This window comes from Silurus meridionalis, chromosome 10, assembly GCF_014805685.1.
Source record: "Silurus meridionalis isolate SWU-2019-XX chromosome 10, ASM1480568v1, whole genome shotgun sequence".
NCBI lineage: Eukaryota > Metazoa > Chordata > Actinopteri > Siluriformes > Siluridae > Silurus > Silurus meridionalis.
In genome coordinates, this window is record NC_060893.1 from 27,448,309 (window position 1) to 27,475,206 (window position 26,898).

Genomic DNA, 26,898 nt, shown 5'->3' on the forward strand with positions numbered 1-26,898 from the left:
ACACACGCCATGATTAAAGATATTAAGCTGGATGTGAGCTGTTGTGTGTTTTCATTGCATTTAAAGACTAACAACACATCAGCTGCTGTTATCTTTTACTAGTTTTTATAGATTTATATTGGGTTATAAATTAGTGATGTCTTTACCCACCAGAACACTTTAGTCTGTCACTTTGGTTCCCTACTTGTGTGCTTACCTTTAGTCAGATTAAAAAAAATAATAGTTTTATTACTTTCAGAGAAAACCAGACTTGAGTATGCTCTTATGAGCTTTCTGAATCCTTAAAGTTGACAGAGTTGTTTAATGGCTAATATATATTGTACATGAGGATGTACCATATTGTGCAGCTTACCTGGACGATGTTCTTTACTCAGGACGCTCAGGAACACCACCTATAATTGATAGACGTGAGCACACACTGCCTCTCTGATAACCCAGTTCAAACATTGTTTTTCCTAGGGCCACCTTATCACCTGACGTAAGGTGGAGTTTCAGGTCCTCAGCAGCTCATGTACTTCTTCAGTCATCCATGGCTTCTGGTTGGAGCATGCAGGTACATGTATTCCTCTACAGAAGTGGTGTCAGCGTCAGTTGCAGTTTTCTGAATATGTGCGAGTCAGTGGCTCAAACCAGTTCTGAAATGGCAGAAATGGATCCTGCTGGTCAGATACCAGTGCATTTATATATTTTTTAAATGTGCCAAATAGCTGTGCTATCTTTCTGATTCTGTGCATTCTATTTAAACCTTACAGCAACAGACCTCAAATGCATATGAAATAGTCTGAATTTAATCAGGAACATCTGTCTGCTTACTTTGAGTTAACTATTTAAAAAACAAACAGCTGGATGTAGAATATACTGAGAATTATGTTGTCCCTGTAACAGGGACATTTAAAAGGAAGGACACACAGTCTGAGTCTGTCAGGATCTCCTGGGCACACTGCGCGCACTTCCGGTTTCACGGCACGCACTTCCGGTTCCGCAGTGAGCACATCCGGGTCGGCGGCCATCTTGCCGTTTTTTCCCGCGCCTCCCGGTGTATATAAGGACAATCAAGACTTTAGTTCCAGGCCAGATTATTTTACCGGCTTTCTAGCCCCTGAGATTATTCTTGCCATCCTGCCTTCCCTAGTTCCTGTTTCTGATCCTGATCATCCTGCCTGTTCTGGATCCTGTCCTTGACCTCTGTTCCACCCCGCCTCTCGTTTTGAAGTTTGGACTGTTTTGGTTTATGTTTTGCTCTGCCCTGTATTGTACTGTTTTGCCGGTTTCTGGATTTTTGGACTGTTTTGGACTTGTTTTGACCCTGGATTGTTTTGGATTCTGTTTTTGCTTTTGCCCCTTGCTTTAATTATTAAATTCAGTTTTTTCCCCATAACCTTGTGTGCATCCTGCATTTGGGTCCTCCCATCCAGTCACTCTGCACCTACCGTTGCACCCACCGTTGCACCCGTGCCCGCTGACAGAATAATCTGGCCAAAGATGAACCCAGTGGATGTCTTAAAGCGTTGGGCTAGTTCCACTATGGACCAACAATTCAGGGACCCTACCAAGACGGTAGACATTTTAAAGCTCAGCCCCCAGCAGAGAGAGAGGAGTATTTCCATGTGTTTCATGAACAATCCATGGCAAACCAAATAATATTAAACAACCTCTTGAAACGGCTGTCTCTCTGGCCCCTTAGCTCTGCAGGGAGGGCTGCCCAACCTCAGCCTTCTTGCCTGACTGGAAACGTCTCCCAGCTCTTCTGCCCTGCCGAGCATGCCCCCAAGCTGCTCCAGAGTCCCGCCGAGGTCGCCGCCCCGCTCCAGAGTCCCGGCGAGATTGCCACCCCGCTCCAGAGTCCTGCCGAGGTCGCCGCCCCGCTCCAGAGTCCCACCAAGGTCACCGCCCCGCTCCAGAGTCCCGCCGAGGTCGCCGCAATCTTGCCTGACTATGTCGCTCCACCCACGGGTTTTGCTGACAACGTGGTTCAGACCTCCGCAGAGGGCGTCGCTCCGCCTCAGACCTCCGCAGAGGGCGTCGCTCCGCCTCAGACCTCCGCAGAGGGCGTCGCTCCGCCTCAGACCTCCGCAGAGGGCATTGCTCCGCCATATCACATCGGCCGGAAAGTGCTTGGGGCAGCCACCTGGAGGCTCGCTCCACGCTTTGTTCAGCCTTTCCTGACCTTCAATGCGTTGTACCCCGTAGCAGTTCGCCTCAAGCCCCGCTGTGTCCGCCGTTGGCATTTCACGTGCCACAGGATTATTGTGCCTTTCCAGCATTTCCCTCCTCCAGTCCCCCTCCACCCACCCTGGGCGGATTGCGAGGCCTTGCCTCTATTGTCTGCTGCCTTTTACTACCGCGGCATTGGTTGGAGCGAGGCCGTCTGGAGACGGTCGTGGAGGGGTACTGTCAGGATCTCCTGGGCACACTGCGCGCACTTCCGGGTTCGCAGCATGCACTTCCGGTTTCTCGGCATGCACTTGCGGTTCCGCGGCGAGCACTTCCGGGTCGGCGGCCATCTTGCCGTTTTTTCCCGCGCCTCCCGGTGTATATAAGGACAATCAAGACTTTAGTTCCGGGCCAGATTATCTTACCGGCTGTCTAGCCCCTAAGATTATTCTTGCCATCCTGCCTGCCCTAGTTCCTGTTTCTGATCCTGATCATCCTGCCTGTTCTGGATCCTGTCCTTGACCTCTGTTCCGCCCCGCCTCTGGTTTTGAAGTTTGGACTGTTTTGGATTCTGTTTTTGCCTTTGCCCCTTGCTTTAATTATTAAATTCAGTTTTTCCCCCATAACCTTGTGTGCATCCTGCATTTGGATCCTCCCATCCAGTCACTCTGCACCTACCGTTGCACCCGTGCCCGCTGACAGAGTCATGTTTGAAGAGACTTTTACATATGTCCATCTGCCATTTTTAAAGGAATACAATGAATAAATGAATCATGAATCATTAGATGATTAAATCAGCAAGTGCAAGAATTCTATCGAGCTCATCACCACACATCAAAATGAGAAATTGTGTATTAAATGCAAAAGGACACAAAAATATTGTTGTCTTGGCCAGGGAGGCATCAATACATTTAAAATGAGCTTTGGCCCAGAGAGGATGGTGGTGTTTCTCGATCATGTTCTCGCATGACTACTTCTTTGCATGAAAGATATTTTAGCTGCATTTGTGGATGACATGCAAACTGTGTTCACAGACAGTGATTTCTGGAGGTGTTAATGATCCCATGCAGAGATTCTCCATTACAGAATCATGACTGTTTTAAATGCAGTGGCCCCTGAGGGCCAGAATATCACAGCCTATATTGATTTTCACCCTTGTTTCTTGTGCACAGAAATTTCTCCAGATTCTTTGAAACTTTTGATGATATAATGTTCTGTAAATGATGATATTCAATTGTTTTGCAATGTCATGTTGAAGAACATTATTCTGAATTTCTCCACAGTTTGTAGACACACGTTTTCACAGATTGGTGAAGTTCTGCCCATCTTTACCTCTAAGAGACTCTGCTTCTCTAACTTACACAATTTATACCCCAATCATCTCACTGACCTGCTGTCAATCAACCTCATTAGATACTTAAGTGTTTCTTTTCACCAGATTTTTTTTTTAATTACCTTATTTTTAAACATTTGATATGTTTCCTATGTTTAATTGCAAATTAAATACAGGTTTATGATATTTATAAAAAAAATTGCATTCTGTTTTTATCTACACAAATACTTTGGTATGGTGGTTGTATAAGAAATAGTTATTTTCATACAAGAAGCACTGAAGACAAAAGCTGGAGAACATGTATTCCAGAAATTGTTATTTCCTAAAGGACTCAGTGTTAAATAATATCATCTTAACAGATCTACCTATAAATGTGAGAGTAATCAAATGATGTTCAGTGGAGTGCAGCTTTAGCAGCTCTGCAGCTGTTTTCAGATCTGTGTGTTTCTGACTCAGAGCACTTCCTCTACAGCTGAGGGAGGTTTTTGTACGGTGCTATAACACTGTGTGTACCCGCTGTAACCCTGCTGACAGTAATAATCTCCTGCATCTTCAGACTGAACTCCAGAGATTTTTAGACTAAACTGTGTACCAGATCCACTGCCACTGAAACGATCTGGAATCCCAGACTGACGAGAAGTTGCAGCATAGATCAGGAGTTTAGGAGCTTCTTCAGGTTTCTGCAGGTACCAGGCGAGGTTACTGTAAACACTCTGACTGGTTGTACAGCTGAGAGTAACAGTGTCTCCTGGAGAAACAGTCTGAGATCCTGGAGACTGAGTCAGGACGATTTCCCCAAAGGACTCTAAAGAAAAGGATGCAGAGTTGAATAATGGAAACAAATGTAGTAATGAGTGTGAGAGTGATGTGATGATTTGTAGGAATAATAAAAGTAAAGAGAGTCTCACGGTGAGCGAGGAGTCCCAGTGTCCCCAGCAGTAGAATCAGTACCATCATCATTGTGCTGCGTGTCAGTGGCTCTGAAAGGACTGAACACACTCTGATCAGCACTACAGCTCTTAAAGTGTGTGCAGCAGTCACACACACACATATGTAAATACCACAACTGTGTGTGTGTGTGTGTGTGTGTGTGTGTGTGTGTGTGTGTGTGTGTGTGTGTGTGTGTGTGTGTGTGTGTGGTCACTGTAGCGTAAGAGATTTTTGTTCAAAGTTTTCATTAGAATGTATCACTGGTGAACTTTCTGTGGAGGAACCAAACTGATCATCAGTAAGTTCATTTGACTTCTTTATTAAGTGTAAAAATGTACTTTTTATAACATCACACAAATAATGAAAGTGAAATATAATGTTTGTAGTTATTATATTATTGAATATGTAATAAATGTCCAGTGTGCTTGTGTTGTTGAGTGGGGAGGTGGTAGCTTAGTGGATAAGGCATTGGACATTGAAGGTTGTGAGTCACACCAAGCTGCTACTCCTGGGCCCCTGAGCAGGGCCCTTAACTCCATAGCTGTTCAGTTGTACAGTATGAATCAGATAAAATGTAAGTAGCTCTGGATATTTGCATCTGCCAAAATGCATAAATGAAACCAGGCCACCTAAATAGTTCTAAGTCTTTGTGATTATAAACTCACTTTATTTATCACATCGACATTACAGCACAATGAAATTTGTTTTCTTTGTTCAGAAGCTGGGGCCAGCTATGATGCAGCACCCCTGGAGCACAGCCTGCTGTCTGCCTACTCTCCACAGGGGGCGCTGGTGAGCTGGACGGTGGACGGCTCAGAGGTGAAGGACGGGGTTCTGACCAGCCCAGAAGAACACAAGAAGGACGGTTACACACGCAGCAGCACCCTGACCCTCAGCAAAGAACTGTGGGAAAAGGGGGAGGAGTTTGTCTGTACCGTCTCCCATGGTGGTGTCCATCATCCGCTCACGTTCAGAAAGAGCCAGTGTTAAGACCAACAGCTCCAAGATAGAACTGAACACTGAGCTGCTCACACATCCATCTACAATCGAGTTTCAATTCTACACAATGCTGACATTTCTGTCTTTCCTCTCTTCACTGTCCTGTTGCTCTTCCTGTAGTTTTGCTCTGCTGAAATAAAGCTTCATTTTGGACATTGTGTGTTCTTTTATTCGAGTTAATAGTCATTATCAGTGTGATGAGAGAGTGTGTTTAGCTGGAGATTCAGTGCTGTGTGTTGTGCTTCACTGAGTTTGGCTGAAGGAAGTTGAACATCTGGTGAAAGTTCTGCTCTATTCTGGGAGAAACAGAATCACTCAGTCGTCTCCATGGAAATCTCTCTCTCAGTTCACTGATCTCCACTAACTGCTGCTCAGTTCTGCTCTCCTACATCCATTTTAAACTGTAGTCAGAACTGAACTCTGGTTTGATTATATAATAATTTCGGATACAAACCTTTTCTAAAAGTTCATCTATTTTATGATAATTCTGTCTAATGCACAATTTTAAAACGTTGATAAACAGCATGTGTATCAGCTACAGATTACAATCAGATTTATTATTCTGATCATCTTGAATATATCCCACTGTTTACCACTAGAGGTCACTGTATTCTGATGACTAACTGCCTCTCCCATTGCCTGTAAAGCCGCAGAAACTCTCATTTATTTTTCAGTGAAAAACCTGATCGATTTGGAGCAGCTGGAATTGTGTCGACCTCAATTAATTATTATTAAATACATCTTAATGATTTTACAGCTCGCTCTTAAACACAATGCTTAAATTATTACAAATTTCTTTACATAATAAATCATATACACTGTTTGACCAAAAATGGCAGCTGTTTAGATGAAAATAATAATAATAATAATAATAATAATAATAATAATAATAATAATAATAATAATAATAATAAAATACTGGGCAGACACAGTCACTCCTTTTTATTGCTGGATATCAAGTGAGCCAGGAGCCAACATGATATTATACATAAACATCTACAATCACTACACTATAATGAGTGTGATGTAAATAAGTGTAAAATCTTTGAATGAAATAAACTCAGCACGATCACATATTCGTGTCGTCATCTCATCTCTCAGAAATCGGAAGTTGCCATGAGTAATATCAACTAAGATACTGAATCATGCACATTTTCTACAGTTTTATTAGTAAGTTAAAATGTTTCAAACGCTGTATGATGTGATGTTGAATGTGTTTCTCAGTCTTTCTCTCTCAGCACATTTAGTTCCTCCTCATTCCTTAACCATGCAATGTCTTTTAGACAGATGACACTAAAGTGGAGAAAACCTAACACAGCGTATCAGCAAAAACACCTCATACCAGTGGTGATGATTGAAAGAGCCTGTAGGTCCCGACCCTCTTAAAGGAAGAAATTGCCAGAAAAAAGGCGGTCTTTACTGACAAATACCTAAGGGCCACCTCGGCCAAGGACTTGAAGGGGCTCAGATAGAGCCGCCAGCACAACGGCCAGGTCCCACACAGGCACTGTGGGTCATATCCCAGGCCTCAACCTCTGGGTGCTCTGTAGGAAATGCAGGCAGGGTACAATAAGCCGTGATATCGGACATGTAAACATTTAAAGTTGATGGAGCCAATCCTGTGGCAAACTGTTTCTGCAAAAATTCCAGAACTGAATCAACCGGGCAGTTGACTGGGTCCAACTGGTGGTGCTGACACCACATGGTGAACAGATGCCATCTAGCGGCATACAAACTCCTTTGTATGAGCTCTAGAATGGAGGATGGTCTGTGAGAGGAGATCCCTCCTGGGAGGAATTTCCCATGGTCTGCCCGGCCAAAAAGGTGCCACCAGGAGGAGATAGGCTCCTTCCTGGCGGATTCTCTTTGCCAGTGCCTTGGCCATGTCTGCACCATGGCATCCAGCCCCAGTGGGGCTGGGTAAGAGAGAGAGAGAAATAGAGGGGACAGCGCAAAGTCTCCTGATTCACAAACAGATCCACCTGGGCTCTGTAATATCTCTGCCATATCTGCTCCACCATTTTTACATTTACATTTGCAGCATTTGGCAGACGCCCTTATCCAGAGCGACTTACAACTGAGAGGGGAGGGTTTTTAGGGCTTTGCTCAAGGGCCCAGCAGTGGCAGCTTGGTGGTGGTGGTGGTGGGATTTGAACCTGTGATCTTCTGATCCAAAGCCCAATGCCCAATGCCACCACCTCCGGGTGGAGCCTTCATTCCCCGGGCCTCAGCCCTTGCCTCGAAAGGGCGTTTTCTCTCCAATTTAAATGGCCCGAATATGGCCACGTAACTCAACCCTGGGCCTCTCCCCATAGCCGTACTCCTTAAACCCAACTATATTCGTGTATAGCGAGTGCGGGGAAAAGGTACGGGCCACATATGGGGTCTCCCAGGACCTGGACACCTCGGTGTGCAGGTTGGGAAAAAACATTAGGCACCAGGGCACAGGCTTTGCTGTGGGGTGCAGGAAACGTGAGGCGCTCCTCCAGTTTGCTGTGAATGTGTTGCTTCCACTTCTCATTGGGCCGAACTATCTCTAGCTTGGCAATGGCTTGTGTCACTACCTCCAGGAGCTCCTCAAACAGCACAGGCTGTGAGAACTGGTTCAGGTGACGTCGCCTGCCGATGACGTCACGACTTGCCTATTGGCCTTATTTCACACGTGACTCGGAGTGTGGACAACGCGAGGCGTTCCCAAAACGTTTAAACGCCGCTCGAGTTCCTGAAAGGCAACTGATAAAGTCCTACAGAACATGATTACTTTTAGTTATATATCAGGGTTTGTTGCTCATTTGAGGTTGTATTTATATAATTCTAAGACCTGATAAGAAGCCAGATGATTTTTATTGCTTTTTTTTTATTATATACATTTAAAAAAGGGTTACATGTGATACAATATAATCATCTATGGTGGATTTCATTCATTCAAAAACAGAGATGCTTTTTCATCATGACCACCAAATCTACAAACCAGCATAAACTAAAAATATATATATATGAGTTAGTTCATAAAAGCAACAGAATTAAAGTTAAAATAGAAATAAAAAGTGATTTGTGATGAATGAGTTCAGATGAGTGGGACGACACTGTAGATGCCGATTCCACACTGATTCTTGTTTCGCAGGATTCGCATATATCCTCCTTCTCCCCATTTATCACTCCAACTAGAGAGAGAGAGAGAGAGAGAGAGAGAGAGAGAGGGGGTGATAGAGAGAAAGAAAGAGAGAGAGAGAGGGGGAGTGGGAGAGAGAGAGAGAGATAGAGAGGGAGTGGGGGAGAGAGGGAGCGAGAGAGAGGGGGAGTGATAGAGAGAGAGCGAGGAGAGAGAGTGGGAGAGAGAGAGATAGAGAGGAGTGGGGGAGAGAGGGAGCGAGAGAGAGGGGGTGATAGAGAGAGAGCGAGGAGAGAGAGTGGGAGAGAGAGAGAAAGAGAGAGAGAAAGAGCTTTTAGCCAATGATTTCATAATCCGTTTTATTTACATAATATTTCTTCCAAACAGTAGAATAGAATGGAAACATAATAGTACAAAAGAAGTGTGTGTGTGTGTGTGTGTGTGTATGAGAGACCTGTTTTTGACCAGCCAGTATTGAAGCCCTTCTTCTGATTTTCCATATCCAACAACCAGAACAGCATGATTCACTATAGAATTACAGGGTCCACTGAAAACACCTAAATAACACACACACACACACACACACACACACACACACACACACACACACACACACACACACACACACACAGCTAAAACAGTAACCAGGTGTAAAAGTACATTTTCCCCTGTACTCTTCATCACTACATGTGGGATGAGGTTTATTTGGATCCATACACACAAAGCTGATGTTTAATGCACGTACAGTGCTAAAGTACAGTGTAAGTTAGAAGTTTTAAGTTCAGTATGAGCATACGAGGCTTACCACTGTGATATTGATGAAATTCAGTCGTGTTTGCTTCAATTCCCACTACTACCGGTCCGATGGTAGCCACCACCCTCTGCAGCTCATACTCATTATACGGCTGAAGAACCCGGAAACCCTTACAGACTCCATATTTTTTAACTGTGTTATTACAAAGGTCCACCTGCAGGACAGAACATTCAGCATGTTGACAACAGTGTTACGAAAGTGGCAGAATAAGTTTTTTAAACTAAATAAAGGGAAAAAATTCTGTCTTTGGCATTATTAATAATAACAATAATAACAATAACAATAATAACAACAATAATAATAACAAAAATATTATTATTATTATTATTATTGTTATTGTTATTGTTCTTATTATTATTATTACTATTATTATCATTGTTATTATTATTATTATTATTATTAATATTATGATTATGATTATTATTATTATTATTATTGCTATTATTATTATTATTATTATTATTATTATTATTATTATTATTATTAATATTATTATTGTTATTATTATTATTATTGTTATTGTTATTAATATTATTATTATTATTATTATTATTATTATTATTATTATTATTATTATTATTATTATTGTTATTGTATTATTATTATTATTGTTATTGTTATTATCATTATTATTATTAACCCAGCCATTAGGGAGGCACAAGCCAGTGCATTCTTAGTGCCGGTCCCAAGCCCGGGTAAATGGGGAGGGTTGCGTTAGGAAGGGCATCCAGCGTAAAACATGTGCCAAATCAAATATGCGGATCACAAATGAGAATTTCATACCGGATCGGTCGAGGCCCGGGTTAACAACGACCGCCACAGGTATCGTTAGCCGACAGGGTACCAGTGGAAATTGGGCTACTGTTGGTCAAGGAGGAGAAGGAGAGGAGGAAGACGCCTACAGAGACGGCAGGAAAGGAGCAGTGTAGGAGAGTGGAGGTTAGGGTTGGTACTTTAAATGTTGGTACTATGACGGGTAAAGGGAGAGAAGTAGCTGATATGATGGAGAGGAGAAAGGTAGATATGCTGTGTGTTCAGGAGACCAAGTGGAAAGGGAGTAAGGCCAGGAACATTGGAGGTGGATTTAAACTGTTTTATCATGGTGTGGATGGAAAGAGAAATGGTGTAGGGGTGATTCTGAAGGAAGAGTACAGTAAGAGTGTAGTGGAGGTGAAGAGAGTTTCTGATAGGGTGATGATCGTGAAGGTGGAAGTTGAAGGGATGATGATAAATGTCATCAGTGCCTATGCTCCACAAGTTGGCTGTGAGATGGAGGAGAAGGAAAGATTCTGGAGTGAATTAGATGAAGTGGTAGATGGTGTACCTAGGAAAGAACAGTTGGTGATTGGGGCGGACTTTAATGGGCATGTAGGTGAAGGGAACAGAGGTGATGAGGAGGTGATGGGTAGGTATGGTTTTAAGGAGAGGAATGTGGAAGGGCAGATGGTGGTAGATTTTGCTAAAAGGATGGAAATGGCAGTGGTGAACACTTATTTTAAGAAGAAGGAGGATCATAGGGTGACGATAAGAGTGGAGGAAGGTGCACACAGGTGGACTATGTGCTATGCAGGAGATGCAACCTGAAGGAGATTGGCGACTGTAAGGTGTTGGCAGGGGACAGTGTAGCTAGACAGCATAGGATGGTGGTCTGTAGGATGGTTTTGGAGGCGAAGAAGAGGAGGAGAGTGAGGACTGAAAGAAGAATAAGATGGTGGAAACTGAAGGAGGAAGAGTGTAGTGTGAGGTTCAGGGAAGAGGTCAGAGAGAGGCTCAGTGGTGTTAAGGAGGTGTTGGATGATTGGGCAACTACTGCAGGAGTGATGAGGAGGCAGCTAGAAAAGTACTTGGTGTGACATCTGGAAATAGAAAGGAAGACAAGGAGACGTGGTGGTGGAATGAGGAAGTGCAGGAGAGCATAAGGAGAAAGAGGTTGGCAAAACAGAAGTGGGATAGACAGAGTGATGAGAAAAGTAGGCAGGAGTACAAGGAGATGCGGCAGCAGGTTAAGAGGATGTGGCGAAAGCCAAGGAAAAGGCATATGAGGAGCTGTATGAGAGGTTGGACACTAAGGAAGGAGAAAAGGATTTATACAGATTGGCCAGGCAGAGGGACCGAGCTGGAAAGGATGTACTGCAAGTTAGAGCAGTAAAGGATGGAGAGGAAATGTGTTGACTAGTGAGGAGAGTGTGTTGAGAAGGTGGAGGGAGTATTTTGAGCAGCTGATGAATGAGGAAAATCAGAGAGAGAGAAGGTTGGATGATGTGGAGTTGGTGAAGCAGGATGTAGATAGGATTAGTAAGGAGGAAGTGAGAGCAGCGATTAAGAGGATGAAGAGTGGAAAGTCGGTTGGACCAGATGACATACCGGTAGAAGCGTGGAGATGTTTAGGAGAGATGGCAGTGGGTTTTGACCAGATTGTTTAACAGGATTTTGGAAGGTGAGAAGATGCCTGAGGAATGGAGAAGAGTGTGCTGGTACCGATCTTTAAGCATAAAGGAGATGTGCAGACCTGCAGTAACTACAGGGGTATTAAGTTGATCAGTCACACCATGAAGTTATGGGAAAGAGTAGTGGAAGCCAGGCTGAGAGAAGAGGTGACCATCTGTGAGCAACAGTATGGTTTCATGCCGAGGAAGAGCACCACAGATGCCTTATTTGCTTTGAGAATGTTGATGGAGAAGTATAGAGAAGGACAGAAGGAATTGCATTGTGTATTTGTGGATTTAGAGAAGGCGTACGACAGGGTGCCAAGAGAGGAGTTGTGGTATTGTATGAGGAAGTCAGGTGTGTCAGAGCAGTATGTGAGGGTGGTGCAGGACATGTATGAGGACAGTGTGACGGCAGTGAAGTGTGCAGTAGGTATGACAGACTGGTTTAGGGTGAAGGTTGGACTGCATCAAGGATCAGCCCTGAGCCCTTTCCTGTTTGCAGTGGTGATGGACAGGTTGACGGACGAGGTCAGACAGGAGTCTCCTGGACTATGATGTTTGCGGATGATATTGTGATTTGTTGTGAGAGTAGGGAGCAGGTTGAGAAGAGCCTGGAGAGGTGGAGATATGCACTGGAGAGAAGGGGAATGAAACTCAGTAGGAGTAAGACAGAATACATGTGTGTGAATGAGAGGGAGGGCAGTGGAGTGATGCGGTTGCAGGGAGAAGAGCTTCAGAAGGTGGAGGAATTCAGGTACCTGGGGTCAACAGTGCAAAGTAATGGAGAGTGTGTTAGAGAAGTGAAGAAAAGAGTGCAGGCAGGGTGGAGTGGGTGGAGAAGAGTGACAGGAGTGATTTGTGATAGTAGGGTATCTGCAAAATTGAAAGGGAAAGTTTATAGGACTGTGGTGAGACCTGCGATGTTGTATGGTTTAGAGACAGTGGCATTGAGTAAAAGACAGGAGGTGGAGCTGGAGGTAGCAGAGCTGAAGATGTTGAGGTTTTCGTTGGGAGTGACGAGGATGGATAAGATTAGAAATGAGTTTATTAGAGGGACAGCGCATGTAGGATGTTTTGGTGACAAGGTGAGGGAGGCGAGATTGAGATGGTTTGGACATGTGCAGAGGAGGGACATGAATTATATTGGTAGGAGAATGCTGAGGATGGAGCCACCAGGTAGGAGGAAAAGAGGAAGGCCAAGAAGGAGGTTCATGGATGTGGTAAGGGAAGACATGCAGGTAGTTGGTGTAAAAGAGGCAGATGTAGAGGACAGGGTGGTATGGAGACGGATGATCCGCTGTGGCGACCCCTAATGGGAGCAGCCGAAAGAAGAAGAAGAAGAAGAAGAAGAAGAAGATTATCATTATTATTATTATTGTTATTATTATTATTATTAACTACTAACAGGAAGCACCAGACATTTCTGCTGCACTGAAGTTCTATATCTTCATTTATATTTATGACATTTTACCAGAAGCCTTTATACAGTGCAGATTAGACGGATCTTATTTATACAAATGAGCAGTCGAGCTTAAGGGCCTTGCTCAAGGGGCCACGAGCTGCAGCTTAGTCGTGCTGGATTTCAATTTTTAATGTTTTTGGTTCAGTAGTGTAGGCCAACGTCTCAATCATCAAACTGCCACTTTCTACTTCTCTGTAAAAGTGCAGTGGATGTGAGTGTCCTCAACTTTCTTCTGAATATAAATTGTGTGTGTCCTATGAACAATTAGCTCATAAAGCATCCGGTACTGGAAGAATAAGACAAATAAGACACATGTTGTCAGTGTTATAAAATAGAATGCGTGATGTGGTTAAGAAGTAAATCAGTATGTAGACAAATAATTGAACCTGTGTACATCATACCTTGTGTTTGTAAGGGTAGTTAAACTCCGTGCTGATTCCTTTATTGTTTATTATATAATCAAATGCATTAGTTGGAAGTCCTCCAAAGCAGCCTTGATTTCCTGTTGCATGACTGCAGTCCACCAGCTGCTGAACACTCAGAGGAACCAGCACACCCTTCTTTTTCTTCATCTGAGCTTCTAAAGCTCCAACTGCACTGAATGCCCAGCATGAGTTGCAATCACCCTACACCAAACACACACACACACACACACACACACACACACACACACACACACACAAATGTTCCTTCACAAAACAGAAGAGCACATATATTTGTTAGCGTGATTGTTGGAGATGATACCTGGTCCTGAACAGGAGTGACAAATGCATCCTCAGTCCAGTTCACACTGGGAGGAAGAGGGAAATAACTCTGAAAGATTAAATTGTCATCATGATTATCATCCTGAGGAGAAAAATCCCCCATCCTCAGACCATTCAGCTTAGCATTGACTTCTTCTGCAGTCTACATAAACACACAGATGAAATATAAAGAGAGAATATTTTCCTCAAACATGTACAGTAGCACCATGAACATCATACAGAAACCCTGAATCACACTGGATCATACCATGTCTGAAAGGTGATTGAGGCCAGTGGTGAAGGTGTGAAGTCCTGCATCAGCTTCTTCATTGTGCTTCATCACGGTTAAAACATTCTGCTCCCAAACCGATCTCCTGTAAGCTTCCTCAGGCTGACACACAAAAACAAACCCAGAAAACCAGTGAACATAGAAAACTATTCTAATTAGTTACTTCGATACACATGTGGGATACGTGTGGTCCTGTGTCGCCCCCCTGGTGGCCAAAGGCAAACTAGCTGATGATGCAGCCCCAAGGTTGGACTGTTAAACCACATGATTTGAATGTGAATCAAAGGGAAAACTGCGTTTATTTAATCAAGTTAGGAACTCATATTCTGGAGTTAACATTTCCTGTTGCTAAAAGTTTCTGGCAAATTAGAAAAATACATAAGGACATAAGGACAAAAATACATAATTAACACCCCAATACATGCCCACTGATTTATTTGTGTATAAAAAAGCAGATCATTAGAACAGTGACCCCACTGTTAGTTTTACAAGTTGTGTATATTTAATAGAATTAACAATCTTGTATATTTTGTGAATATTTAAATAATTATTAGTAGTTAATGCAGGTCGCTTTTTTAAAGGTATTATTATCATATCTTATTATGGGTTTTAATTTAACATTTTTTTTACATTAGTTTGCACTGGCATGGAATTAATATATCATTTGTGTTTTTACCACATCCTTGTAGTTTTTATTGAATTCCGATTTCCAGGACCACCAAGAGTCGTCCAGTTTCACATCACAGCAAACCCCCGACAGCAGCAGAGCCAGAAGCACACGCATCATTAAAACTGTAAACACAAATAGAAATTAACAAAAAAATACTGAGGAACAACATTTATGAAATGTATCAGTCAGGATTTCTGCCTCATCATAGCACAGAGACGGCGCTAGTTAAGGTGCTAAATGACTTTTATTGGCCTCTGATCAGGGTTTTGTCTCTTTACTTGTTTTGCTCGACCTTAGTGCAGCTTTTCACACCATTGATCATAATCTCCTGCTTGCTGGACTGGAGAACGTTGTTGGAATAAAGGGAACAGCTCTCTCTTGGCTCAGGTCTTATCTGACTGATCGCTATCAGTTTGTTGATGTAAATGGTGAGTTCTACACACTGTCTGAGGTGTTTCACAAGGATCTGTCTTAGGCCCACTGCTTTTCTCTTTATATCTGCTGCCTCTGGGTGAAATTATACATAAACATGGGATTCATTATTGGTATAAATTTTTTGCAACGAAAAAGGGGGTAAAAATACAGAGAAACAATTTGTGATGTTAAAAGAGATAATTTAAATACCTGATGCCGTAATAAAGGCAAAAGTTGCTTCCACAAAGTATCATTTGGAAGGGTTTTTTTATGTTCCCAATTATTTAATCTGCATTTTTTCTCCGGATTTTGTTTGTTGGAAGATCACTGTTAGGTGTGGCACAGAGGCGGAAGCCGGAGTAACGGCAAACAGAAACTTTATTAGAACAAAGGCAGAGCCAACACAAAACACCCGTGCAGTTCGGGATAAACCGGCAAACGGCAGTTCACTTGTATTACCCACGGTGCGTTATGGAGGAGGCGCGGCACGGAGGGAAGCGACGGGGAAGCGTCGGTAGTCCGAGGTGCGCTGGGGAAGCCAAACGCAGCCGTGGAGTGAGCGAGGAGTCCGGGCGAAGAAGGCACGCAGCGGGAGAAGCACATAAGCGAATACACAGCCTGAACCTGCACGACCACGCATGAACGTACAATAACGGACCCGGAATGTGGGTGAGTGAGTGGTTTATATGGTGGCAGGAAAGGAGAGGATAATGTGCTTCAGCTGTGTGGGATTTGCGCTGCACGCTTGGGAGCGCGCAGCGGCAAAGGCAGCCTCTGAAGGAGGCGTGGCAGATGGAGTCCTGACACCACCCCCCCCAAAGGGGCGGCACCGGACGCCCCCAAGCCGCCAGCTGCCCGGTGGGCCCGGGCACTCGGAGGAGGGCCCCACCAGTCCTCCAGGGTCGAAGGGGACCCGCCTGGAACCGTCACGGAGCCAGGAACAGCAAGGAAGGGCCCACGGCAAAGCGACCACACCTGCGGCGAGCCGGAACGGGACAACGACCCCAGCGGGGTCCCGGAACGGAGCACAGCCCCACGCGGAGGCCAGGAACGGGGCGAGGTCCTTGTCGCCGACTGGAGGCGGAGAGACGGCCATCACGGAGCCCTGGAGCGGAGCGACGGCCCCCACGGAGACAGGAGGCGGAGGGACGACCCCTGCGGAGACCCGGAGCGGAACGACGCCCTCGGCGGAGACAGGAGGCGGAGAGACGACCCCTGCGGAGACCCGGAGCGGAGCGACGTCCTCGGCGGAGACAGGAGGCGGAGAGACGACCCCTGCGGAGACCCGGAGCGGAGCGACGTCCTCGGCGGAGACAGGAGGCGGAGAGACGACCCCTGCGGAGACCCGAGCGGAGCGACGCCTCGGCGGAGACAGGAGGCGGAGAGATGACCCCTGCGGAGACCCGAGCGGAGCGACGCCTCGGCGGAGACAGGAGGCGGAGAGACGACCCCTGCGGAGACCCGGAGCGGAGCGACGTCCTCGGCGGAGCTCTGGAGCAGGCTGACACCATCGGCGGAGACTGGAGGCGGAGTGCTGCCCTCAGCGGAGCCCAGGAGCGGAGCCATGCCCTCAGCGAAACCCGGCTGCTGAGCGGCCTCCCCTGCGGTGGTCTGGAGCTGAAAGGCGGTAGCCCTGGAGACCCGACACGGCCTGACGTCCCTGGCAGCAACTTGGAACGGATCGGCGTTCCCCAGGAAGGACAGGAACGGGACCTCATCATCCACGGGGACCTGGAGTGGAGAGACAACCTCGGTGACTACTGGAAGCAGGGCAGAGCTCTCGACGGGGCTTACCAGCTGGACGACCTTCTGGACGGAGCCCGGAGATGGAGCGATGTCCCTGACCGAGTACAGCGATTGAGTCGTGACCTCGTCAGGATTCGTCGGTGCGACGTCAACCTCCATGGAGCTCAGGAGTGACCTGCCTTCGTCCAGGGAGCTTGGAGACAGGATGTCACCGTGAGAGGGGTCCCGAGGCGAGCCGTCACCTTGTGAGAGACTGTGGGGCGAGCCGTCGCCTTCGGATGAAGCCAGGAGCAGCGGTTCGACATCCCTTTTGCAGTCTCGGAGCAGAGTTGAGAGCTCTGGGGAACGAGAGATGGCCTCGCCCTCAGGGAGACTGTGGGGCGAACCGTCGCCTTCGGTGGAGCCCGGGGGCAACGGGACGACTTCCCTTTCGCAGTCCAGGGACTGAGATGAGAGCTCTGGGGACCTCTTGGTGGAAGCGGAGCTCTGAGATATGGCATCGCTGTCTGGGAGACTGGGGGGCGAGCCGTAGCCTTCGGTGACGCCCGGGGGCGACGGGTCGACGTCCCTTTCGCAGCCTCTGAGACGAGTTGTGTGCTCCGGGACCCCTTTGGTTGAAGAGGTGCATGGGCTTGGAACCGAGCTCTCCTTGGGACTTGGGAGCACAGAGGAGCTTACGTCAGGAACCGGGAGGCGGGCAGCGTTCTCGTCAGGGACCTGGAGCAAAGAGGAGCTCTCCTGGAAGCCTAGGCGCGGGAAGGGAGCCGCCTGGAAGCCTAGGAGCGGAGAGGAGCTCGCCAGGAGGCCCTGGGACGAAGCTGAGCTCTCGGGGACTCTCTGCAGCGGAACCGAGCTCTCGGGGGCTCTCTGCAGCGGGACCGAGCTCTCGGGGACTCTCTGGAGCGGGACCGAGCTCTCGGGGACTCTCTGCGACAGAGAGGAGCTCACGGGGTCGCTCAGGGACAGAGAGGAGCTCACGGGGTCGCTCAGGGACAGAGAGGAGCTCACAGGGTCGCTCAGGGACAGAGAGGAGCTCACGGGGTCGCTCAGGGACGGAGCGGAGCTCTCTTCGGAGACCTGGAGCGGAGCTGGGCTCTCTTCGGAGACCTGGAGCGGAACTGGGCTCTCTTCGGAGACCTGGAGCGGAGCTGGGCTCTCTTCGGAGACCTGGAGCGGAACTGGGTTCTCCTTGGAGACCTGGAGCGGAACTGGGCTCTCTTCGGAGACCTGGAGCGGAACTGGGCTCTCTTCGGAGACCTGGAGCGGAACTGGGCTCTCTTGAGACCTGGGCGGAACTGGGCTCTCTTGGAGACCTGGAGCGGAACTGGGCTCTCTTCGGAGACCTGGAGTGGAGCTGGGCTCTCTTCGGAGACCTGGAGCGGAGCTGGGCTCTCTTGAGACCTGGAGGCGGAGCTGGGCTCTCGGAGACCTGGAGCGGAGCTGGGCTCTCTTCGGAGACCTGGAGCGGAGCTGGGCTCTCCTTGGAGACCTGGGACACAGCAAAGCCCTCCTGGAGGTCCAGGTACGGAGCCGAGCACTCACGGAGGTCGTGGGACGGAGCCGAGCATTCATGGAGGTCTTGGGACGGAGCCAAGCAGTCACGGAGGTCCTGGGGCGGAACGGAGCTCTCCTCGGGACACAGGAACGGAGCTGGACCCACCGGAAGGTTCTGGAGCAGAACGGAGAGCTCCTGGAGGTCCTGGAATGAAACAGAGCCAGCCTGGATCTCCTGGAGCACGGCGGAGATCCCTTGAGGACCTTCGGAGCAGAGCTGACCTGGAGGGCCTGAAGCAGCGTGGTAACCTCCTGGAAGCTCTGATGAGGAACGGCGTTCTCAGCAGCGGGGGAGAGGAGATGGAGATCAGCTGTGGTTATCCCGAGTTCCCTGGTGAGAAGCTGGAGGAACTGGGTGCAGGAGCTGATCTCGCCCGCCATCGTGCTCCACAGCTCTCTGGCAAGGGAGAGAGATTCCTCGGGTAGAAGAGACATGTGGAGGGCGATTTTCGCCTCTTCGGTGGGATAACCGGCTGGGTTTAACTCCACATATCGATCCACGCTCCTTAAAAAATCCCTCCATTCGGCTCTGTTGCCGGAGAAGCGAGCCGGGAGTCCTGTGACGTCATGAAGGGGGCGTGGCGCTGCCGAGCGTGCCCGAGAAGCGCTTGACCGCGGCTGAACGAACCCGACCTCCGAGACACGGCTCGCGCCGGGACCACGGCGTTAACCCGATCATGTCCTTTTCCTTTTTCTCCTTCTTTTTCTTTTTTTTTGTCCCTTTTTTTTCCTTTTTTTTTTTGTCCGATATTCCTATTCAGGGGTCCGTTATTCTGTTAGGCGTGGCACAGAGGCGGAAGCCGGAGTAACGGCAAACAGAAACTTTATTAGAACAAAGGCAGAGCCAACACAAAACACCCGTGCAGTTCGGGATAAACCGCAAACGGCAGTTCACTGTATTACCCACGGTGCGTTATGGAGGAGGCGCGCACGGAGGGAAGCGACGGGAAGCGCCGGTAGTCCGAGGTGCGCTGGGGAAGCCAAACGCAGCCGTGGAGTGAGCGAGGAGTCCGGGCGAAGAAGGCACGCAGCGGGAGAAGCACATAAGCGAATACACAGCCTGAACCTGCACGACCACGCATGAACGTACAATAACGGACCCGGAATGTGGGTGAGTGAGTGGTTTATATGGTGGCAGGAAAGGAGAGGATAATGTGCTTCAGCTGTGTGGGATTTGCGCTGCACGCTTGGGAGCGCGCAGCGGCAAAGGCAGCCTCTGAAGGAGGCGTGGCAGGTGGAGTCCTGACAATCACATTAAAGATGTAACCAGTCTGACATTTATTTTACTGTTCTTTCTGTCTTTATATATAAAAAAATGCAATTTCATAAACGTGTAGACTTTTTATATAACCTTTATGTATTTATGCATTCAATAATAATGTAATGTTGCATAATAATAATCATAATAATGTCTGCTGTATTTTTCCTTTGAAAGGTGGGACCACACGGTGGACACTAGTTTAGAGGTGAGTTCCACCTGCTGCAGATGTGTTTTAGGTTGTGTTTCAGGTTCCCTCTGATTAGGCAGGAGATGCAGCTTATTTTCTTCTCATTACTTGTGCACTATCTACTAATTCACCCTTTCGGTTTGGTGGGGTTTTGTATCTTATATTATATGGAATTCTTTTTTGTTACTGTTTCCTTTATTTTATTTTCCATTATAATTAAAGTACACATTCACTCTTTAGACTTTTATACTGTAGTTTACATGTGAAAATGGAAATGTGGTCATTCTGCCCTACGTTGGTCTCGTCTATTTCCTTTCTCAAGGATCAGATCACATTTTCTACATGCTACAGTATGTTCCTCTCTGCCCTCAGACCCAAAAGAGGAGTATCACTTATACTGACATGCAACAATATGGTTTATCTGGTAATGTAACATAAATGTAATGTAAATAAATGGACTACCTCACAGACCGACCACAGTATGTGAGGACTCGTGACTGTGAGTCTGACATGATTGTCTGCAACACTGGAGCCCCACAGGGAACGGTTCTAGCCCCGTTTCTCTTCACCATTTACACTGCAGACTTCATGTTCAGCTCAGCAACCTGTCACCTACAGAAGTTCTCTGATGACTCTGCCATCGTCGGTCTGATCACGAATGATGATGACAGAGAGTACAGAGGACTTATACAGAACTTTGTGGACTGGTGCCAACGTAGCTGCCTCCAGATAAACATGAGGAAAACCAAAGAACTGGTGGTGGATTTCCGTAGACACAAACACACTTCATCACTTCCATTGGTAAACATTCAGGGAGAGGAGATTGTAAGAGTGGACTCTTACAAATACCTGGTGTTCATCTGAACATCAAACTGGACTGGACAGACAACACTGAGGCAATTTTTAAGAAAGGGCAGAGCAGACTCTTTCTGCTGAGGAGACTAAGGTCTTTTGGAGTGCAGGGAGAGCTCTACTGAAGACCTTTTTTGACTCTGTGGTGGCATCAGCCATATTCTATGGAGTGGTCTGCTGGGGTAGCAGCATCTCTACTGCAGACAGGAAGAGACTGGACAAGCTGATCAGGAAGTTCAGCTCAGTCCTGGGGATTCCTCTGGACACTGTACAGGAGGTGGGAGAAAGGAGGATGGTAGCAAAATTATCCTTATTGCTGCAGGACGCCTCCCACCCCCTGTATGAAACTGTTTCATCGTTAAGCAGCTCCTTCAGTGACAGACTGTTACATCCTAAGTGTCTGAAGGAGCGATACAGAAGGTCTTTTCTCCCTGCTGCTATTAGACTTAACAATCAAAGCTGCTGTTTTTTGCACATTAATCATTATCATTGTATTATAATGTTTACATGCTGTTCTTTGCACCTTTGACTGCTGCTGTATTTTTGCACTACATTGTACTGTTTATAGTCACTTCTGGGATATAGTTTTTATTTTGTATAGTTTTTACAGTTTTCTTGTACAGTACTGTATAATCAAGTATACAGTAGGTTTACTGGTCGGTGCTATATTGGGTTTTGTGTCTTGTCTTGTGTCGTCTGTCTGCACTGTTTGCACTCGATGCACTTTATGTAGCTTGTGTTGTAGCTCTATGTTGTTTTGTTTGTTGTTGTTTAGTGTAGCACCAGGGTTCCGGAGGAACGTTGTCTCGTTTTTACTGTGTACTGTGTACCACTGTGTATAGTAGAAATGACAATAAAAGCCTCTTGACTTGACTCTTGACTTGACTTGTTCCCAGTGAACCATTAACCAAAATACACACTGTTATTACTGTTCAATGGTGTAATAGTTACTGTTTTACTATTTAATAATACTACTGTGTGCAATACAACCTGCAATACGTACTTTCCCTCATCTGTATTTATACATTGTGTTGTGTATATACTGTAATATTATAGTATGTCTTATTCGTCTATTCTTTTATATATTTGCATTTATTTTTTTATTTTGTTCATGCTGCTGTAACAAAGACATTTCTTATCTTATCTTATCTTAAATGTTAAATCTAGTGTGTGTGTGTGTGTGTGTGGTGTGTGAGAAACAGAGATAGCTCTTACCTGTGTGTGTGTTGGCAGGAGACTGAGTACAGTCTGTAGATCTTAATGTATATAATGCTATAGGAGGAAATGACCTCACCCACATGATCTTTTCCTTTTTGTCTCTAGAATCTGTTTTTCTTTACTGAAAAGTATCAGATGTATTTAAAGGTATAATTAAAAAATAAACACACTTGCAGAACTCGAATATAACTTTAGTTAACCCGTGAACAAATTGAAGTTGATTTTCACGTTGATTTACAATCTAAATTGAGGTGCAGTGTGTGTGTGTGTGTGTGTGTGTGTGTGTGTGTGTGTGTGTGTGTGTGTGTGTGTGTGTGAAACAGAGATAGCTCTTACGTGTGTGTGTGTGTGTGTGTGTGTGTGTGTGTGAAACAGAGATAGCTAGCTCACCTGTGTGTGTGTGTGTGTGTGTGTGTGTGTGTGTGTGTGTGTGTGTGTGTGTGTGTGTGTGTGTGTGTGTGTGTGAAACAGAGATAGCTAGCTCTTACCTGTGTGTGTGTGTGTGTGTGTGTGTGTGTGTGTGTGTGTGTGTGTGTGTGTGTGTGTGTGTGTGTGTGTGTGTGAAACAGAGATAGCTCACCTGTGTGTGTGTGTGTGTGTGTGTGTGTGTGTGTGTGTGTGTGAAACAGAGATAGCTAGCTCTTACGTGTGTGTGTGTGTGTGTGTGTGTGTGTGTGTGTGTGTGTGTGTGTGTGTGTTTTAAGATAAAGAATATGATTTGTGTATGATCATCTGGTTTTTATCAGGTATGTATTGTATGCTGAGTGTGTGTTTATTTCTAACATGTGTATCATCACATTAAAGACTCATTTGAAAGTGAAACTTCACATGGCACTAAAAACTCAAAACAACCATATGACCATATTTAGTGCTGCTTCTATAAAACCACATCCTGTTAACGTGGGGGAAAAAGTGTTTCTTTAAAGTTACAGCAGTTGTTTTTCTAAGAAATCATTTCTACTCTAATAAACTTTTGTTATAATGTGAAAACACTTTCTTGTGTAGTTTAAGATTTTAGTATACAATATTAACCTGCCGTTCAATTCAATTCAATACATTTTTATTTGATTTGCGCTTTAACAATGTACATTGTCTCAAAGCAGCGTTACACAGATAATGTGGTGATAAAAAATGAATACATGCCATGTGTCATGTTGCACTGTAATTTTGTTCATGAAAAGGTTTTTGAGTATAATTTAGAGTTTGATGTCTAGTCATGCTATAATCTATGGGTTAGAAAATATGAGCTGGTTCCATATTGATTGGGTTTCATCAGCTTTCGGCTTTAGGGCTCGTTATAGCACAGACGCTGGTTACTGTAGTAACTACTGGCCACTGATCAGGGTTTTGTCTCTTTGCTTGTGTTGGGTAATTTCAGTGCAGATTTCCATACCACACAGACTACAGGTGTTCATTTTGATTTCATTTTTATTAATGTGTAGGTGTAAATGTTGTCTTTATGTGTATAAAAAAAATGCTGATACATGCAGGACATCTAACTTATTTAACATATTTTCTGAGCTGGAGTGATACAAGAGACTGAAGTGAAAGCGGTTACAGAATAACATACATCTTGCTTGTCGGGGGTTAAGCCTTTTTGCAGATATTCCAGGTTTTTATTGTTGATGACAGGAGCTTTCTATTGTTATGTCATAATTCTGTTAAGCTGCCTGTGTCTGTGACAGCACTGCCCTTTACTATAGTCTGTGATGTGCCCACAATGAAAGCTTTGTGGGATCTGGAGGCTTGAGGATGGGGTCCTGGTGAAGGTTGTTTAAAGGAGCTGGAATGCCTGATCTGCTGTTATTCCAATTTAGCCTTTTTGGGTTTTCCTTTTAGCAGGGACATGAGGATTTGGAATTTGGATTCGATTTCTAATGAAATAATGGTAGAAATCATTCTAGATCTCACAAATCACTGTAAACCTTTGATAGTCTTGAGAACAGGGTAGTTGTTTATGGCTGACACTTTGTCTAGGTCCATGGTTACTCCATAGTGACTGCAGAAATACCACAGGAATGCAACAGATTTGATATGAAACACACTTTGTTTTAATGCTTCAGTAACTACTGGATAACTTGACAAACAGGATGCGTATGAGGGGCATAGATAAAGCATTGATTGATGATGTCATTAATGTATGCAATTAGGAGTTTCCTTATCATATCTCTTTGCACAACATTGATGAAACACTGAAAGACTGAGGGGGTGTTAGAGAGTCTATGCAGCATCCCCTGTCTTTCATTAATCTTTCATCCACACAAGGTTTAATGCACTATGTAGGTCTGGTTTGGTAAATGTCTTGGCTTAATGTAATTGTTGGAGTGCTAAGAGAACTATAGACAGGGGATAGTTATACTTTACCAAACAGGTGTTGAGGTCCAAGTAATCAATATAAGGTGAAAGATCACCTCATTTCTTTTCCACAAAGAAAAACCCCACATAGGATGGTGATGTTGACACTCATATGCATGCTTTATCTAGGGCTTCTTGTGTTTTGCTTTAGGTAATGGGTAGATGCATCCATGAGGTGGTTTTGTTCCAGGCAACAGATTGATTGCACAATGGTAAGGTCTGTGGGGTAGAAGGTCACATGCTTTGGTTTTGGAAAAGGCGTTGTGGAGGTCTTTGTACTCTGGGGGGAATGCCATTGCACTGGAATTCACTGGGTTTTGTATGTTTTTAGTTGCTAGACTTAGAGCCAATATCTTCCTACCTTGCCAGACCTTAATATGACAGGATCCTAATATCTCAGGCAGGAAAGAATGATAGAATGTTTGGGAAACATGTTAAGTAGAATAGTAATGTGCTCATGATAGAGTACTTTGATCTGTTAAGAGAGTTATTTGATTTTCTCTTCCCTGATAAGAGCGCCATCTACTGTGTTTATGGGACATGGAACTTAGAGTCACTCGAGGGGCAGGTCAATATTGTTTGCTATGGCCTGGTCAATTAAGTAACCTTTGGGACACTAAGCTTCCTTGAAGGTGGAGTGCATAGAACTGCAGGAGTGAGACTATTTAGAAGATCAATTAGATCAGGAGATACATTTGCTTATTTAGCATCAGGTTTTCTTTGGAACAAGTGAGCATTCAATAGGGAAATGTTTGTGTGTCAGCTTCTAAGTACATTTACATTTCTGGCATTTCCAGAGTGAGTTAAAATGATCTCATTAATACAACTGAGCATTTGAGGGTTAAGGGCCTTGCTCAAGGGCCCAGCATTGGCAGCTTGGTGGTGCTGGGATTTAAACCAATAACCTTCTCATCTGAAGTGTTACAGTCTTAACCACTGAGCTACCACCTCCCTTTAGGCTTCTAAGACAGAGTACATCTGCAGATCTCAATGTATATAATGCTATAGGAGGAAATGACCTCACCCACATGGCCTTCTCATTTTGTGTCTCTAGAATCTGTTTATCTTTACGGAAGTGTATCAGGTGTATTTATATATAACTTCATTCACACATGAACAAATTAAAGTTGATATTCACATGGTTTATAATCAATTTGAAAAAGTTTATAAAACTCAATAGTTACACTGCTGTGTGTGTGTGTGTGTGTGTGTGTGTGTGTGTGTGTGTGTGTGTGTGAGACACTCAACTCATCTTTTCTTTCCCTCCATCAGATACCACAGCTTCTGCTCGGATCTCAGCATGCTTGTCAGATATATCTTTATGGATGAGTGCTCACCAACTAAAACTCAACCCCAGCAAAACAGAACTGCTGGTCATCCCAGGTGATTCATCTCCAGGTCAAGATCTCCAAATAACACTTCATGACTCTCTGCTCTCCCCTTCAGCCACTGCTCATAACCTCGGGGTAACTATGGACAATGAACTGTCCTTCTTTCCACATGTCACTAATGTGTCTCGTTCCTGTCGATTTCTTCTCTACAACATCCGAAGGATTCGACCATTTCTGTCCATACAGGCTGCCCAGGTGCTTGTTCAGTCTCTTGTGATTTCAAGACTTGACTACTGCAACTCTCTGCTGGCAGGTCTTCCCCTGAACGCTATTCATCCACTGCAAATGATCCAAAATGCAGCTGTGTGACTTGTGTTCAACCTGCTCCAAGTTCTCCCACACCACCCCACTGCTGCTCCTCCACTGGCTTTCAGTAGCTGCACGTATCAGATTCAAAACACTGATGCTTGCCTACAAGGCCAAAAACAGACCAGCACCATCTTACCTCAGTGACCTCATCACATCTCGCACTGCACCACGCTGTCTGAGATCCTCCAGCACTGCTCCACTGGTACCTCCTTCTCTCAGAATGAGAGGTAAGTACACTTCAAGGCTCTTCTCTGTTCTGGCACCGAGGTGGTGGAATGAACTTCCCCTAGATGTCCGTACAGCAGAGTCCCTGATTATCTTCAAGTTACGACTGAAGACCTTCATCTTCCTGAAACACTTAAATTACCACGTTCCAAGTTTGTAGAATTCGAGTTATATTAATATTAAGTGTGTAATCTTGTGTACAGTGTAGATTTATTCATTACTAGAGACTCAAAGCACTTTTGTACGTCGCTCTGGATAAGTGCGTCTGATAAATGCCGCAAATGTAAATGTAAATGTAAATGTAAATGTAAATGTAAATGTAAATGTAAATGTAAATGTAAATGTTTTAAGATAAAGGCTACAATCTGTGTAGAATGATCAGTCATTTATCAGGTATGTACTATATGCTGAGTCTGTGTTTTTTAATATGTGTACCATCACATAAAAGTGT

General features: G+C 45.3%; 1 protein-coding gene, 1 long non-coding RNA gene and 1 gene segment (V, D, J or C); 1 reads left to right on the forward strand and 2 right to left on the reverse strand.

Moving 5' to 3' along the window:
* The window catches only part of LOC124392842, a 69,975-nt gene extending 65,420 nt beyond the window's left edge, over positions 1-4,555 (reverse strand). Inside the window, 2 exon segments of the V gene segment in view lie at positions 4,001-4,292; positions 4,396-4,555. Coding sequence covers positions 4,001-4,292; positions 4,396-4,447 — 344 coding nt within the window.
* A 102-nt stretch (positions 4,556-4,657) lies between these two features.
* LOC124392848 lies at positions 4,658-5,569 on the forward strand. The gene is made up of 2 exons (XR_006927226.1): positions 4,658-4,715; positions 5,136-5,569. It is a non-coding gene; the product is annotated as an uncharacterized LOC124392848 (long non-coding RNA).
* Positions 5,570-8,241: 2,672 nt separating this feature from the next.
* LOC124392838 (procathepsin L-like) lies at positions 8,242-25,796 on the reverse strand. Of its 3 annotated transcripts, none has more exons than XM_046860088.1 (8): positions 25,771-25,796; positions 14,942-15,057; positions 14,245-14,367; positions 13,978-14,139; positions 13,635-13,859; positions 9,334-9,496; positions 8,983-9,085; positions 8,242-8,580 (listed from the first exon to the last, which is right to left on the reverse strand). In XM_046860088.1, exons 1-8 carry the CDS (start codon positions 25,772-25,774, stop codon positions 8,484-8,486), a joined length of 993 nt encoding a protein of 330 aa, XP_046716044.1. In that variant the 5' UTR covers positions 25,775-25,796; the 3' UTR covers positions 8,242-8,483. The 3 variants fall into 3 exon arrangements, with proteins under 3 accessions (XP_046716044.1, XP_046716046.1, XP_046716043.1); XM_046860090.1 differs by lacking the exon at positions 25,771-25,796 and adding an exon at positions 22,165-22,409 and having other exon boundaries at positions 13,978-14,046; XM_046860087.1 differs by lacking the exon at positions 25,771-25,796 and adding an exon at positions 22,165-22,403.
* Positions 25,797-26,898: the final 1,102 nt, after the last annotated feature.